At 41.2% G+C, this 18,045-nt stretch overlaps 1 protein-coding gene across 1 annotated transcript in view; it reads left to right on the top strand.

The window, feature by feature from the left end:
* unc5cb (unc-5 netrin receptor Cb) overlaps positions 1-18,045 on the top strand; it is a 128,561-nt gene that overhangs the window by 84,224 nt on the left and 26,292 nt on the right. The window contains exons 5-10 of the mRNA XM_028601485.1: positions 2,635-2,815; positions 5,659-5,826; positions 6,091-6,255; positions 9,941-9,997; positions 14,192-14,383; positions 15,987-16,349. Of these exons, the coding sequence (XP_028457286.1) occupies positions 2,635-2,815; positions 5,659-5,826; positions 6,091-6,255; positions 9,941-9,997; positions 14,192-14,383; positions 15,987-16,349 (1,126 nt within the window). The remainder of the gene's footprint in view (positions 1-2,634; positions 2,816-5,658; positions 5,827-6,090; positions 6,256-9,940; positions 9,998-14,191; positions 14,384-15,986; positions 16,350-18,045) is intronic.

Here is an 18,045-nt window from a genome sequence, read left to right as displayed (position 1 = left end):
CTTACTAATGCCCTGTGCGCCACACACACTAATGTGAGCTCTAAATAACAAAATATTTATGATGTCAACAAAACCCATTGTTTCTCTTGTTTGCATCATCTTTATATGTTTTTATTGGACTTGTGTTCCCTTCACGAAAGGGATCGGATCACTGTCAAATCTTTGTTCTCTAAACACAGAGGTCCGTTTCTCTTGTCATATTTGTTAGTTAATTCAGTATTAAAGATGGTGCAATTGTAAAACAAAAACAACCCTTATTCAATGAATACATTGATGCATTCACTATAATCACTGTAGCCTCCTTGGAATCTATAATGTGTTGTGATAATAGTACATCACTGCTGTCATTATATTGATTACATTTTTGAGTTTAAGATAATGCACAGCAGTTATTTACCTTATTTATAATGTATGTGTATAATGTATGTTATTAGAGGACCTTTTATAAAAGATATCTTGAGTGTTGAAACCTCAAGGAGAAAATGTCACCAGAAGCTACAGTTTAGTGAGTTGTTATTGAATTTCGTCTGGTGCCCCAATCCTGAAAGTCATGACAGATGTCTAACTGCAACCTCAGCAGATGTCAAGGCAGATTTGTTGCTATAAAACTAAAACGGAAGCCTACTTAATAGCACAATACTAAAATTCCTAATTATATATACCTATCATATATGAACAGACTTTGTGATAAATTCCTGAGAAACCATTAAACAATGCTGTGTTGTTAAACTGAGATTGAAGCATCATTCTTACTGAATGTACAGTAGATTTAAATGGGCTATATACAACATTCAGAACTATAATATAGCAGCAAAGCTTCTCTGTTCTTTGTTTTGGTAGCCGGGCCGGCAGTTCGTCCGTTGCATGTGAGTCCCTCCCTTTGAAACTGTTGGCCCTCTTGTGTCTTTATACTGCAGTTCTCATCAACTTGTGTAATACAGTAATAGCAGTTTAGGTCTAGAAAAGCAATTTTTAAATAAAATGTATTATTATTCTAATTAATAAAGCTTCATAAAGTGTCTAGTTGTAAATTAAATTAGCAACTGCTAATGTAAAGACATGCTTTTCTTTCTGTGTGGCAAGTGTTACAACTTCTGCTGTAGCATCATGCTAAGGAATGAAGTCTCTGAGTGTCAGATGCAATGCATACATCGCAACTTATGTCACACAGCACTTTGTTGCATTGCGCTCATGTGTGAGAGAGGTTGCATTTCAGCTAGGAGATGGCTTGGGAGGGAATCCTTTCCTTCTTGGTTCCATGACATTGATTCAGCTAATACATGTTTATGGAGGAAAATGCACTCATATGCACCCAATTAGCAGAGGATGTACATCACGCTTCCAAAGGATTTACTGTAAACCTCTGCTGATATTAAGTTTGCATCCAGTGTTTGTTCATTTGTACTTTGTCATGGGGATAGGTGTTATATGAGCTGAACAGTGTTAGTGTTGTATGCATTGATTTGAAGGAGGGCTGAGTTGGAAGAGTTTAAGTGTGAAATAATTGTGTTGTTGTATTGAAAATATTTTCTTCTCAGCCTATCCTATGTGTTCCCACTGGAAAAGAGAGCAGGCAGCTGAGGTGTGACGCTGATGGCGTCTTTGATATCTGCCATCTCAAGCAAACACAGACACTAGTGAAGTTGGTGATGCATGTAACTCAGTGCATGTCACAATCAGCCCATCATCTCTTTTGAGAAAGTTCTAACAATGCTGGTCTTCCAACAATGCCCAATGTGTTGTACATATCTGCACCACTACATGCCGTTTCTGTGTTGTTTCTTAAGCAATCTAACAACAACAGTGAGCCCGCACACCGTTTTGTCTTGGCAGGAATTATAACAGATTATTGTCCCACTTTTTTGAGATACTTTATCTCTCATGAGAAAGACCCTTTATAAACATTCTACTTATCTTTGCCTGTACTGTTCCTTAGGTTCTGATCTCTTATCAGGCCTTGTTCCTTATGGGATATCACAATACACAGGAAGTTAGCTATTTGCTAGGCATCCCAATTGCATGACATCTCCTTTGAAGAAAACCAGAGAACCAGCAAATCATTTTAAATCAAAGTGGCTACTGAGTGTGAGACAGCATGTGTTATTCTTTTAGAAACTTTCAAAACCTTTACACCTTTTTCAAGAGAAAAAGGATATTGGTGATTTACAGCCAAATAAAAGCTCTAAATGGTCCCCTGTTTTGTGATAGCTCCAGGAGTTCAATATCCGTATCATTTAGAGAAATGAAACTCATAAGGAAAGGTCAGAGAGACTCTCAGCCTCAGAAATTGTGGGGTTTTCGTTTCTCTACTGTCTGACAGTGCTGCTGTTAGTGTAGTGCTTTGTTCTAGGGGGAGAATAAAAAGAGTATGATAGCTATTGACTTTTTGTAGCAGGACCTGAGAGATGTAAACAATTGTGCTCTAATCCTGGCACTCGCTGCGATTTGAGAGGTTAGTCGCGGACAAGAAAAACTATAGCTGTTTAAACACTTTGCTCAGATTTTTCTACAAGTTAATGAGGTCAACCTGTCTTATATGGCCTCACCGCATCTGTTTAAAATACTTTTCTGCTGTCTCTAAGCTGTCTATCGTTTCCGTTTTTTTTTCATGTTGTGCTCTTTTCTTCTTCTCAGGTGGAGTGGTTAAAGAACGAGGAAGTTATCGATCCTGCAGATGACAGAAACTTTTACATCACCATCGACCACAACCTGATCATCAAACAGGCCCGTCTCTCTGACACTGCCAACTACACCTGTGTTGCGAAGAACATCGTGGCCAAGAGACGCAGCACCACCGCCACAGTTATCGTCTATGGTAAACTACTACTGTCTTAACACTGAACAACAATTAGTCTCACTCTCCTAGTCTATATCCATGATGTTCCACTCCCGGGATTGCTCCGGTGCTGCCGGAAATTCCGCCAGATCACTCTCTTTTCGCCCGGATGTCCGTTACCTTTTGCTTTCTCTGTGTTGGAATTTTAAATTCCGGTCGATTTATGAGGACTATGGTTAACTGCTCCTCAGATCTCTGCAGGCTAAATGCAGACAGCGAGCTAGATTGTCTGTCCAATCTGAGTTTTCTATTGCATGGCTAAAACAACTTTTGAACGTACACATGTTCCACCAAAACAAGTTCTTTCCCGAGGCTGTTTTGCAGCGGCACCGTAATTGTGTCCGGGGCTTAGCGCCCATCCAAGACTATTGTGATTGGTTTAAAGAAATGCCTATAAACCCACATTTCTCTCACGTTTTTCTCCCATTCCGGAATGCTGTGTGGACTAGCCAGACCCTCCTCCGTAGCACTGTGGAGGAAGGTCTGGCAAAGCAAGACTACACATCTCCTGACCTGCAAACTCTTCCTCCCTACTGACCACATGAGGGATCAGTAGAGTCAGACACTAGTGCAGAGGACAAGTGTTGAATTCCTGTAAGAAGGCAGCTCAACTCATTCACATACAACAAATTTCAAAGTCATTCTGCATAAAGCAAATCCCTGTCTCTCTCCTGCAGTATGTAACGTTCACTCATTTTGTTCCTGCCGGAAGGTGTGCAAGGAATGGAAGATTAGTGATTTTCTGAACTGTAAGCGAGGTGCTGATGTGGTGCCGCCATACTTAAAGAGACTCCTGCTGTGGTTTCACACAGACTCACCCACTGTTTCCCTAACATCAGCTAACATGACTGTTATAGCACGACATGGCTGTGAAGTTGTAACTTCAATGCCTGCTGGAGGCCATGCCATTCAGACTGAATGAAGAGGTATTGCATGCATGTGGATGGATACCCACACACTAGACAAAAGTAAACAGATGCTTGGCAGTGAAACTTTTGTGGTGGAAGTTTTCTTGTTAGCAGCAGGAGTGCTTATCAAAAAACACAAGATGAGACGAATTAAAGACTATTTGAGAATTAAACCAAAGTTTGGTCTTTGAGTATTTATTTACATTTGCAAATGTAGAGAATACAGTTTCAGAAGTACCACGGCACATCTGAAAAAGTCTTCTGACTCAAGCTAATTGTCAACACATCTTATAGTAAAAACTCTGTTAAAGCCACCCCTCTCCAAGATATTTTTAGCAGCCTGAAACTGGAAATAACATACCATAAACAGTCAAATGTTTTACAACCTTCCCTTCTGCTCCTGTTCCTAACATTAGCCTAAACACCTTATCTGCTAAAAGTAAACAGAATGAGGGTCTGATGTCCTCTCAACAAAAAATAACTTCAGCTAGACTCAAGGTTTACGATTTCAGCTCTTTCACTTGGAGTGAAAGAGTCTTCACAAAATGTAAGAACATAAGAGAATCTTGTAGGATATTAAGCAATTATTAAACAATCATGTTAAAATAAAATGTTGCCATTACACTTTCACCGGGGTTAAGTTTCAAATCTATAATTTCCTTGTCACTTTTCACCGACTCATAAACATTGAGAATGATGTGGCTAGTTTGGATCATTTTAAGAGTGAGATAGAAACAAAAACACAAAATTGTAAATCCAAGAGAACCGATTTCAGGGACAAAGGTCACTGTCTGTGCAAGGCTTTCCTGTCACTAACGCAGTCTATTAGTGTAGAAAAACTGCTTTAATGTCAGCTCATCCTTGAGTGAGTACAACAAGCCTGTCTGTTCTCTCTTTGCTTTTTTACCCATAATGGGGTACTTAATGCACAGTTGTGCTGTATTTGAAAGTGCACATATTCCCCCATAAAGCAGCATGACAAACCCAAAGGATGAGGGACAGTTGTGTGTGTGTGTGTGTGTGTGTGTGTGTGTGTGTGTGTGTGTGTGTGTGTGTGTGTGTGTGTGTGTGTGTGTGTGTGGGTGTGGGTGTGGGTGTGTGTGTGTGTGTGTGTGTGTGTGTGTGTGTGTGAAATGAAAAAGTGAGGACAGGCAATCTGTTTTTAGCCCGGTGGTTTCTAGTCCGACCCGCTACAAGGACATTGGAAACAGGAGCACAAGCTGGCAACAAAGGAGAAAAACAGGGATAGAGGAGATAGATCCATAATCCATGGAGGAAAGAAAGCAGACAGTAAAGAAATGTGGGGCTTTGGCTGTCTTCCCTGGAGTGCAATATTTTGGGATTCACTCATAAGCATGTCACATTCGAAAGTCGGAGGCTCCAAGGGGCCCAGTTCCACCATCTCAAATGCCACAGACTTGTTCTCTGCCACAAGCCCTGGTGTCACTCTGCACTGGATTTAGCCGCTGACAGAGATGGATGAGAGAGGGAAGAGAGGCATTAGGAGGAATCAGTGAATGGAAAATGCAGCTATCTGACCAGAATTTACTGTCTGGCTACATGGCAAAGTAACAACCCAAGATTTCAGGGTGAAAAACCCAAAACTCTAGATATACATTTTACAATTTTACAATGTATTGTCATGTCCAAGACTAATGTACTGATGGGTCACACATTATTCCATGTCTCGCTATGCTTTTACTGCATTTGTAATTTGTATTTAATTTTTTTAATTGTCTTTTATTTTGTCTTTATTTCATGTATATTTCATTTCACCCCAATCTATGCATTTTATTGGTTTTGTGTCCTTTTGTAAAGCACCTTTTAACTTGTTTAAAAATAATGCAATATAAAGCTATAGATGAAGTGAGAAAATAAACAGTCTGAGTGATGTTTTAACATGTTTTATTCTAGTGAATGGTGGATGGTCGACATGGACAGAGTGGTCAGTGTGTAACAGCCGCTGTGGTCGCGGTTACCAGAAACGCACACGCAGCTGTACCAACCCAGCCCCACTCAATGGAGGCGCCATCTGTGAAGGGCAAGGCATCCAGAAATTGGCGTGCAATCCTCTCTGCCCAGGTATGGCATCAAATTACAATACACCCACTTAGTAGTGGGTGGAAAGGGTATAGGTGCACAAAAAACGAAATACATAAAATATGATACAACTCTGTGTTTGCATATTTCGCTCTGTTTGTGCTTCCACCCTTACGTGTGTGTCTCTCTCGCACATATCTCTCGCTGTCTCAATCACTGATCATGGGCATGCACTCGTTTCTCTTCATCTTCTCATTTTCCATTTCGTTCACTCTACCCCTGTCTGTCCTGTCTGTTGTGTGGTAGTGGATGGCCTGTGGACAGAGTGGAGTAAGTGGTCCACCTGTGGGACAGAGTGCACCCACTGGAGGAGGAGGGAATGCAGCGTTCCAGCACCCAAAAACGGGGGAAAGGACTGTGAGGGCATGGTACTCCAGTCCAAGAACTGCACCGATGGGATGTGCATGCAGAGTGAGTACCCGACTAATCCTCTGCTACTCTCTCTGACCTGCCAACCAAAGAAATTACTTCACCCTTTGACCATGAGTTTCACTCTGCTCTTTCATCAACACGCTGTGTTTCACATCGCCACATAACACTCTCACCCTGTCTCTCACTCACTCTGTTTCACTTCCCTCATACATAAACAATAAGACATGCTAAAACGCACTTCTCTCTGTCTTCTGCCCCCAGCCTTTTTATTTGCACATTCATAATACACAAAAGCTGTTGGATAAAGTGGCATAAAAGCAGAAACCACATCACATCTTTTTACTCTGCTGCAAATATAAGTATATGTTAAAATGAGACTTGGCCACATGGGGAATGCTCTAAGTAATTATCCTTGTCACAGGCTAAGCATTTGCAGTTATATTTAAAATAATAATAAGTGATTATATTGTAATTACATAAGGGGGGGGTCACATCTACCAGGCTGCTTAATTTAAAACTCTGGATTCCTTAGGTCCAATGAGAGGAAACACAAGGCCACAAAGTGGCACGTGTAGATTTGCTCCTTTTCTTGAGCTGGCAATTACATGCGTTGGAAAGTGAGCAAGTATTGTGCATAATAATAATCTAGTTTTACAATGATTTCAAAGTACACAAACTGCTCCAGGATGCAGCAGCATTTCTTTCACATAAATCACAATTCTTCATTTGCTTTTACTGTTTTGTTGCTAACAAAAAAGGCCAAATCCAGTTTGTGGTGCTGCCAGATATTTTTCTGCAGGCAGTAAATTGTTTTCTGCTTCTCTTTCTTCCAGCGAGTTAAAAACAGCCACGCAGTTCAGTTGAGCCAACAATCCTGTTACCTCTCCCTTTCAATACATTCACAGATTGGAGTCATGCTGCAATGATGCACACGTGTTTGTGTGTGTTTAATACCTTGAACTTGATCTGTTAAAACTGTCTTTGCCTTCTTTTCTGTGCCTATAATAACAAGAGAAATAGGGTGAGAAGGAAATAGCTGGAAAGACTGCATAGCAACTGTGTTAAACTCTGTGTCTAGTTTAATAAACATCCTCTCCAATAAACATCTTTGAAGGTGTTAGACCCACACACTGTCACAGATGCCTCCGTCCTGTGTATAACCTGCTACAGATGGTGATTGTGACACTAACAATATAACCGAGGCTGGGCTGCTGGATGTCTAGAATTTGATACAGCTGGTCGTCACTTTGTGCTGCTGATGTGAGCTTTTGCTGCACTATGGGGTTTTAAACTGCTACCTGCTGTATGTACTAAAGGATGTACTATAGGCTACGGTTGACATCACATTGGCGGTAAATATGCATCTTTACACACATCTGGCTGATGGATCTACATGTCTCTGTCCAATCAAACACATACTGTACTGTATGTCCATATGTATGGAGGACTGACAGGAAACTATGACTTCAGTGTTCAGTGATTTCATTTAACGTTAGCATCACAGGGAATGCATTAGCTGATTTTATAGCCAATGTCATATGTCTACAGTGTATAGAAACATCAGGGAGCAATCTACAACAAAACTCTTATTCATGTTATTCATCTCACTTTATTTCCCTCTGCGGCACAACATAAGTTCACCCCACACTTCCCGCCCTTTGCAACTCAGCCTATCTAAAGCATTAGTTTCCAGTAGATTGATGGCCAGTTTGCATGGAATATAAAGCTATAATGATATAGGTTTAGGATCATTTCAGGGATTGATTTTTTGGAAGCTAAGAGGGTGAAGCCACTTATGTCAATGCTAATGACCATTTCCACTAGCATTTAGGAGAATGCCCCATTATCTAAAAGCTCACATTATGGCAAATATGATTGGGAATGGAAGTTGTGTGCAATCTGAACTCACCTCGGACCGCTGATGTCTGTCTGTGGATTCCATTGCAGCTTGATCTCATTTTCTGTTGTTTGAATTTATTTAAATCACTTCAATTGCAATCCATCGCAGAAATCTGGCAAAGGAATTTGATACAACAAGAGCTGGAAATAGAACTTGGGATGATCTTCCTCCATTGCTGCACAAAAACACAACTGACCTGAGTCAAAAAGGAGAAAGTTGTGTTATAATTTACTTTGCAGCTTGTTTATCACATTTAGGCTGTCGGGGAGTTTGGGTGTTGGAGTTAACAAAGTTATGTATCTACAGATTGATCTAGAGAGGTTGCACTCTGCCTGTTCAGATAGAACTTCCCAATTGTAATATAAGAGTATAGTTTTCACAGTTCACTGTGCCTGACCTGTCTAAATCTCCCTCTGTGGTCTGCCTTACTTGATTTTGAAGTTGTTTTCCAGGCCTTTGGTAATCCTGCTTTCAGACATGACATTTTCTTGCAAAATTGATGTAGATAAAGGGGAGCACGTACTCTAGGAAGGGCAAATGCTTTATGGCTATCAAACACCAGGAAATCATGAATCCAAGGTTCACTTCAACCATCCAAGAGCATGAGGCATTTATAAAGTTTTGTTTAAATGTAAATATCTTAGAATCATCGTATAATCATCAATTTCAGTTAAAATAGATTCACCGCCAAGAAGTAGTAGAAGCAAAACTGAACCTTTACCTATTCTAACGATGACCTCAGCTTCGCCAGAGGATGCTTCTCTGAGGTTGGATATCTGCCACATTCAAGGAAGTAATGGTTGAAACACAGACAGTGATTTCCTGTACTATAAGTCCCCCTTCCTCCCCAGCTCTATGTTGTCAGTAAGGAATAATATTTGTCTCTCTGGGGCTCTGAGGTTTCCTTTAGAGCCCACCCACTGGAGCATGCGTTTCACTCTAGCTATACTGTAGACTGACAGATGAATAGAAACTCTACAGGATGGGTTCAAATGGGCCATCAGTTAGACTGACCCTGACAGTCACCTCCCCCTGCTCCAGCCGGCCTACCCGTTGCCTGATTACATGAACACACCAGCCCCATCTATCAAGCCATTGATTTTCCTGTCGGTCCACTTGTCTGCCTGTGGCTCTCTCCCTCTCCAATAAGGACTTCATTGTTTGTATAGTTGTTTATGGATGTCCCAGGGAGACTGAATATTATGTGCACCAGTGCACTATCCCTGGCTGCCATTCTACGCTGCTTTCCTCTTCACGTCAACATATAACCTAGCCACAACAAAGTCAACCAAAGGCCCAGTTGAGGCCCAAAAAACATCTATGTTAAAGTGTCCTTCGATCGTTTTCCATTTCCTGCTTTCCTAACACAATTATACCTTATTTGCCAGCACTAACCTCTCCATCCACCTTCCAGTGACAGATGCAAGGCTGTTGGTTCTATTGGCTCTGCTGGAGTCCACACTTTATCAGTTCCACCATTCCCCTCACCTGCCAGCATCAGGCCTGCTGCTGCTAAGGCACTAAGCCCAGTTGATGGATCACGCCACTCCCTCACAGAACCTCCATGTTCCCCCACCGCTCCTCTCATCCATCTCTATACTCTATACACAGATCGGGAGAGGAGGGGCCAAATCAAGAAAGATCGCTTCCACGTGTCATCACTCCTACTCATGAGTTTGTTGCTGTCTCATTTGTTGAGTTTGTTTTTCTGTTGGCTTAAATTTGATTTTCATCATCCCTCTACCGTCATCTCCCCCTCTCCCTACCCCCTCCTTATCTCCCCTACTCTCTCTCCCACCCACAATCCCTTCCTCTCTCTCCAAGGTTCCTTCTATCAGAAGTCCTCTGAGGCAAAAGACCAGAGTAATTTTGGAAATTCATGTGAGTTTTTTTTTTATCATTTCATTTTTTTTTTAAACATTATTTCTACATTCATTCTCATGTCTGTCTCTTATCTTCATTGGCAGGTTTTGCACAAGGAATTTGCAGTCACCCATAGTCCCAGATAAATCATTAGAAAACATTTTAACATGTTTTATAAGTGGTATATTTGCACTAAAAACACAAAACAAAACAATAAAACAAGTTTGCCATTTTTCTTTTTCTGTTCTTTTACTTGCAGATAACCACCTCAGGGCATTTCCTTTTTGATTTCCGCTCTGTCCTTTCTCATAAGGGCCCTCATTTATGAAACGTGCGTACGACCTAAAACAGGCGTACGACGGGCGTACGCCGATTCCTACGCAAAGCTCGGCATTTATCAATTTCGACGTGAGCGTAGGCTGCGATCAAATCTCACGTCTGGTCTGAACTCGTGTACGCGAGTTCTCGAGTCAGTGTGGACTTGCGGTGCAGCATATAATCAGTTTAACAGGAGAAGCAGAAGTCATCAGTTGATCACATATCAGCAATGGCAGATCTGGCTCTTTTAGAAGACCTCTATGCGCCGGTCTGCAACATTGTTTTAGCCTGTGGGGTTCTGCACAACATCTCGCAGGAAAACACGGTGCCATAAATGTAGCGATGGAGCCAGATGACCCGATGCCCAGAGAGCAGTGTCCAGAACAGCCACCAACTGAGGGCTATATGAAGGAGACAGGATATTATTCCTCACTTTTAAAATGTAGCCTATAGTGTTATGTTTGGCAATGATATTCAATACAGGAAACATGACGATGCACAACATTTTATTTATTCTTCAGGTTTTTGTTTCTCTTTCAAGTGAATGATTTATTTCTGCCATTGACCAAGTTATTTTGGCTTGTTTTTCCAGCCCCTCTGCTGTCAGGAGACAGGGTCCAGCACGGGGGGGCGGAGGACACGCGCTCTCCCTCAGCTGTTGCCTCGTTCCGACAAACACGAGTAAAATAAAAGACACTGCATAAACTCCGCTACCGTGTGTTTATTTAATTATAGGTACACCCTACATGTAGGCCTAATAGATTGCAATAGAAGCCTGTATATTACTATTAGGACTATAGAAAATGTGTCAAGGATGTATAAATTAAATAGGCTAAACTTCAGCTGGAGTCCGATTTACTACGGCAACACTGTTGACCGCATCAGTGATCTCTTTTCATTCCGCATTCTTTCTACAGCCTTTAATACCAGTTTTCAGGCTGCCAAAAAGTACACACGTTAGTGCAAATGAACCAGAGATATCAGGGTTTCAATCTCCACCTCTGAAAAGTGTTGCTTCTCAGCCGGATTACGTCTCGCCATGTCGTAAATTGTAGGGGCGAGGCCTCAAAACCCAGAATATATTGGGGCGTGATATTTAAATGACGATCGTTTCCAGCCGCCGCATTTATCAATGTACGACCATTCTTACGCTCGGATTGGTGTGATACGAACTTTTCATGAATCCCACGTGAAGCCTGTCGTAAGATGATTTCTGCGCTCATATCTGCGCTGGTTTCTACGTTAGGTTGATAAATGAGGGCCAATGTGTCTCTGCTAGCCAGCTGCCTGTTTACTATTGTCTAACTCAGAGCTGACAATGCCCTTTACCCTGTTGCTTCTCATGAACTGAGCCGTGAGCTCAGGCATTGAGTCTGACAAAGAATTTAACCCACTGTGTCTTTTTCAGTGTATATAATATTCTCTCTCTGTATCTCCCCCTCCCCTTGTAAATCTTTGCATCCTCACAGAGAATGAAGTGCTCAATAATCCCTTTCATTTCCATTTCTTGTACTTTTCCCTTTCCGACAATGGTGCATGTTCAAAGGGATGTATTAATCTAAGTGATACATTTTAATGCGTACACTTAGCAGGTTGCTGCCTTTATCATCAAAGCGTGGATGGGAGATTGTTCGACTGAGGGGGTATATGTTAAATAACTGCAGGGAAGCTTGGCAGAGGAAGCACATTGAAATTACATTTTCAGACTTTCATCATTGGCTCCCTGCTCTGTTTTCGATTCGTGTCTGTGCTAGGAGACGGATTAGAGGCCTTACATATACTGTATGAGGATATATCTTGACACTCATCTCTTCAATGTGATGTCTCAGTTAAGGCTGAATAGAAAATGTTAGGCCACACATGTCCTTCCTTGGAAATGAGGGAAATGAAATCTTCCCCTGCCTCTTTAATTGCAGAAGAAACCTAAAGAAACTCTCTACTTTTTGTCTAAATCACTATGTTAATAATGTGAGCGAGAGGGAATGCCCTGGTCAAGCTCATACCCAATTTACTTTCAATAGAGATTTTCTAAGAGCATGAAATATAATGGATTTTAAACTGACCAAGTTGTAAATGGCATACTTATTTAATTAGATTTAAAAACCTATGTATGCATCTAAATAAACATCTAGTCATCATAATGTATTATCACAAGAGAAAAAGAAGCTACGCACGTTTACTCTTGGAGAGCAAAGATGTGCTAAAAAAACATGTATGGCTTTCTATTGTCACAAAAACTCATCCATCTCTTGCTTTTCTCCCTCTTCTCCTCCTTTGTGCACAAGAACACTAGAGACACAGATTGAGTGCCATCTGCATCCCTGAGACACATGAGGCTAATTTATACAAATGCTTGGATTCATGCATGCCCTGAAAGTGCTGTGTATGGATCTGTGGCTGATGCTGCCATCTACTGGTGCAGATTCTGTGCCATTTACATACTGAAACGATCTGAAAAATAGATATGTCTCTCTTATCAAAATTATTATTTTCTCATAAAAAAATAATTGTATATGCTTTATATGTCTTAGAGGTTTTTGTAGAGCCTCCCCCATCTACAGTGTGTTCACACATACAGGCTCACACACGCCTTCTGGCATTTTGTTACCATCTATAGAAGAGTTTCTCCCCATTTGTCAACTTGTGACAGTGAAGGACATTCTTTACCAAACACTACAGAGAGTTCAGACTGTCAGTAGACATCCATTTAAAGGTCTGATCGGTAATGAGTGCCTGTCTCAGTCTGCGATTCCAACAGCCACTATATCCATGCCAGGCCCGCTAATCACAGAGGTTTCTCCAGCTGGAAAGTGGACAGAAAGACTTTGCGAGGGAGACAGAGATGAAAGACAAATTGAGAAATGCAAGCTATCTCTAGATCGTATCTGCAGTGTGTAAGAACAAAGACAGAGACCGACTCTGAACTCCAACACAGAGCACGGTAATTTGAAGATAAAAACATCTATATCTCCCGTCTTTGGAACTTTTGATCTTGCTTCTGAGCCTGGTTGTTAGGACAGTGTGTCATTGGGTTGCACTGGAGCAGCCTTCCTTATTAATTGCGTCGTTGTGCACAGAGTTTATCATCATTATATCTATTTTCTTGTTTCTAATTAGCTGTATGATGCATGGTATACAACCCCCTCTGGCTTCTTATAGGAAATATGAATCTCTTACTTTGTAAAATCACTGGTCATTATTAAAATGGACCCACATGCCATGACTCTTGCATATGTTTAGCAGATTTCTTGGTAGAGTGTCATGAACACATGACACTGTCATGACACATGAACCCTAACCCTTACCCTAACCTTAACCATAACTTTGACACTTACTAAAAGAACCGTTATGTCATAAACGTTTATGACTTGTTTATAATGTTTATGACACGTTCATGACAATGTCATGTCACTCTTATGTAGCTATGTTCAAGAAAGGTATAATCGATTTCTTTGTGAATAAATTATATTTGTTTGCCCTTTACTATATGACAAAAGCCAAAATTGAATGTCAGATGGCAAAGCTGAAAGGAGAAAAATACATGAAGTTGTGCTTCACTCTCTACAGTACATGCATCATTATCTTTTCATTTGACAATTAAGAGTGTCCTATGTTATTAAATCAACAGCCTGATTATTTGCAACAGCGGGCCAGCATTAACCACATAAAAAAAAGACAGGAGATATACTTGCATTTATTTCCCAGTAGATGGTTATTAATATCCGGCTCAATCTTAAAGCAGGATATTAGTCTGCTGATAATGGCTTCATCACAACTCCTGTATGCTGAGAAAGAAAGCTGATGATGTGAACTTATGAGATCTTAAAAGACTATTTTTATTTCTGTCTTTTGTCTCTCTCTCTCCCCCCACCCCCCACCCCCCTCCTCCTCCAGTGGCCCCCAGTACAGATGATGTAGCTCTGTATGTGGGTATTGTCATAGCGGTGATCATGTGCCTGGTTATCTCTGTCGTCGTGGCACTCTTCATCTACAGGAAGAACCACCGTGACTTTGACTCTGACATCATTGATTCCTCCGCCCTCAATGGAGGCTTCCAGCCAGTCAGCATCAAGACTGCCCGCAAAGGTGAGGCACAGGATAGATATGTTTGTTTTTGTGTGTGTTTGCCTGCATGTATGAGTGAGTGTTTGTGTGCTTTATGTCTTGTTTTCACATGCATTCATTATTTCTTGTCTTTTACATCACATGTGAGTGAGTTAATGAACATCAGATGGCGCTGGGGCTATAGTATTCAAATTTTTGTGATACTTTTGATAATACAATTGTTTCAACAGTTTCAATACAGATTCCAAAATGTTAGCAAAGTAATAATTTAAATCAGTAAATATCTGATTAAAGCATTAGTAAATGAGACAATAAATCTGCCCTGTTTTTCAATTGTTTTTGGTACTTGACAGTTACTACTCCGTGCTACAGACACATTTCAGTAAGAACCAAAAAAAAGTACTGAGTTTCAATGCCCTGTGCTAGATGGTGCAACTGCGTTGTCACACATTGGGATTCACTTGCATTAGCAACCCATAGTATTAACCTGGTGAGCTATGTTTGGCTGTGGAAGCACATGTTTGTTAGTGATGATGTGAATGTAAATGTGCCCTTCTGACTGTAGATGAGCAGGGAGCTTATGAGAGAAATACAGACAGCATGGTTGTGCAGATTAGGTGATTAAACTATTAAAATGCTTGTCGTTGTGATGGCAGGCCAAACTATGCCCCTTAATTAAGGCATAATAAGACCAGTCTGCATGTCGCATATTAAACTCTAATTATATTTGGGCTGGTGACGCACAACTTAAAAGTACGACTGCAGAGCAACAGGTGGCAGTGAGCTGGCACCCGCCTCTAGGTGTAGCAGGCCCCTTCTTACCCATATTTATGAGGCTGATAACGTCCATTCAATGAAGTGATAACATTCAAAATGGGTGGAGCTGGATGAAAAGACAGCAGGGAAACAGACAAATCAGAGGAATTGTGTTGTAAATAGTCAGTCTGAGATTTTAGAAACAGAATAAAGAAAAAGTGTGTACTTAAAAAACATTGCTGAAACTTTATTTTTCTTTGGACTTGTGCAGGCTTGAGCCATTAATAAAATGCTGTACTAGTTATTGATGTTTTATAAAGCATTTCTAATAACACAAACACTAATACAAATACAATACTACAACTACTGCACTACCACAAAAAAATATATTGACAATAAATCATTATTCTGGCCATGTCTTGCTTTATTTGAAAACTTTTTGTGACTTACATTGACATTTGTATCATGTGTTGTTGGGGGTTGGAGGTAGTGGAGAAGCTGGAGGACAGAGAGCTCCCGCTGCCACCGCTCCACCCACTCAGCCCAGCTATTGAACATTCATCCTTGTACCTACTGGGTAAACTGAGCGTTAGTGATGCCATCTGTTACTCATGAATCACAGCTGCGCCTATAACTTCTCCGACTGAGTAATGTTTCATGGTGGTGAAGTGGACTTCCCTAATGAGTGAAAAACAAATTAGTGAAGCCAGGCAGCTGATTGCTGCCAACAATTCAGTTCCTTGTGGTTATTTTGGTTTCAAGTTAGTTTCTTACCATTTGTCCTAGTTGGAAAGAGTATATGATTACCATAATCCTTCTGTTAAGACATTTACTCCTGTTGACCTGGTCACTTTCTTTTCTTTTCCAGCTGATCTCCTAACCGCACCCCCTGACCTGACCTCAGCAGCCGCCATGTACCGCGGCCCCGTCTACGCCCTCCACGATGTGGCTGACAAAATCCCCATGACCAATTCCCCTCTGCTGGACCCTCTTCCCAACCTGAAGATTAAGGTGTACAACTCCTCAGGCTTAGTGACTCCACAGGATGACTTGGGAGGGGAGTTTTCCTCTAAACTGTCACCTAAGCTACCACACTGCCTCCTGGACAACAGTGACAGCACGATGGGCCGTCGCACACAGACCCAGACGTTGCTCCGCACCAGGGATCCATCCTGCACCGCACTGGGCTCCTTCAGCTCCCAGGGGGGACACCTCATTGTGCCCAACTCAGGTTTGACCATGAGAGAATGTGTTTTCACATTTGTGTCTCCTGATCTGGGATTCAATACATATTTATATGTTTAACCAGGCAAAAAAGGCTGTTGCGTATTTTAAAATTTGCAGCGATAAACATTACAATAAATAAATAAATGAGCTCTCATTCATGAAAGAAGGATCTGCAACTTCAAACAAAATTCATACTTTATCTTACTAAAACTCATTAGCTCTCGTTTGTCTGTTTTGATTAGAGCAGCATGTTTTTCATCTATGCAGTGGCTCTCCTTTCAGGTGCTTTATGTACTCTTCCTCTCATTAGCATTTAGTAAAATGTGTGTGCTTGTGAGAACATTTGAATATGTGTGTGTGCACATATTATGGAGAATAGATCATCCATCAGCTATTCTATCTGTGGGGCCAATCAATACACATGGTGAAATGCAAAAGAGTACTGGTATGTTTCTAACTTTAAGACACTGTAAAGCTTCAAAAATACTTACTAAACTGGATTGAAATACAGTATAAATTGTGTTCCAGATGTATGAGATCTGAGCTGCCTCTATTATACCTTACCACCTTTACCAGGACAACCTTTACACACACAGATGTGACCTTGAAAAAATATGCAAAACCATATGCAACCTATCAGCATGTTGACTGCTCACAGTATGACAAGGGCTGATGGATACCTAAGGTGTGTGCACTGAAAGTACTGAAGTATACTGTTTCAGGCAGCTTAGATTAGCCATGCTGTCCTCACATCAAACACATGTGGGCTGCTTGTAACATGCCACAGATGCATGTTGACAGGCATAGACAAACTAGCCGAGACATTAAAGGATAAACCGACTTCTCAAGTTTCTTAAGTTTTTCTTTTTTCCCGTTTTGATTCCTGTAAAAATGTTCTGAGCTGCTAGTTGGGCTCAGCCACCTCATCATGTTACATAGGTAGAGGCAAAAGAAGGAGCACATTTGATATTTGATCAGTTTGTGTGTCTGGGTAATGAAATATTTTGTGGCACCGTCAGTGTGGCTGTTTGGTATTTTGCATCTTAAAATGCATTTCCCATCTCTTTGAAGCTTTACTGTGAGAGAGAGTAGCAGTGTGTGAGACGTTCCCCTGGCAGAGTTGTGATTGCCTAGCAAGAGAAGCTGTCTGTCACCTTTTGAAAAGTTCTGTACAAGGACATGGGAAATCAATGAGCTATCTGAGAAACCCCTACAGAGAGAGAAAGTGTGTGTTTGTGTGTGTGTGTGTGTGTGTGTGTGTGTGTGTGTGTGTGTGTGTGTGTGTGTGTGTGTGTGTGTGTGTGTGTGTGTGTGCGTGCGTGCGTGCCGTACATGCGTGTGTGTGTGTGTGTGTGTGTGTGTGTGTGTGTGTGTGTGTGTGTGTGTGTGTGAGCGCGCATGCATGTGTGGGGCATGGTGGAATGTGGGGGGTAGGGTCCTAAAAAACACATTGGACAGGACATCAAATCAATCTGAGATGGAAAAATGTAAATCATGCTGGCTGCAGCAATATGAGAATGCTATGACGAGTAGAGAGATCATTGATTTTTAGAAATGAAATGTCACGCCATTTCCTGGTACCATAGGAGAAGGCAATAAAGTACCATACGTAGTTTTAATATGTGGGACTGAGGGGAATTGGGATTATTAGGCTACTATACTATATATTTTTTTTATCACTGTCCATTGGGGCTTTACTT

Source organism: Perca flavescens, chromosome 16 (genome assembly GCF_004354835.1).
Source record: "Perca flavescens isolate YP-PL-M2 chromosome 16, PFLA_1.0, whole genome shotgun sequence".
In the NCBI taxonomy this organism is placed as follows: domain Eukaryota; kingdom Metazoa; phylum Chordata; class Actinopteri; order Perciformes; family Percidae; genus Perca; species Perca flavescens.
Note: the sequence above shows the minus strand (reverse complement) of the source record. Positions and strands in the feature narration are given on the sequence as shown.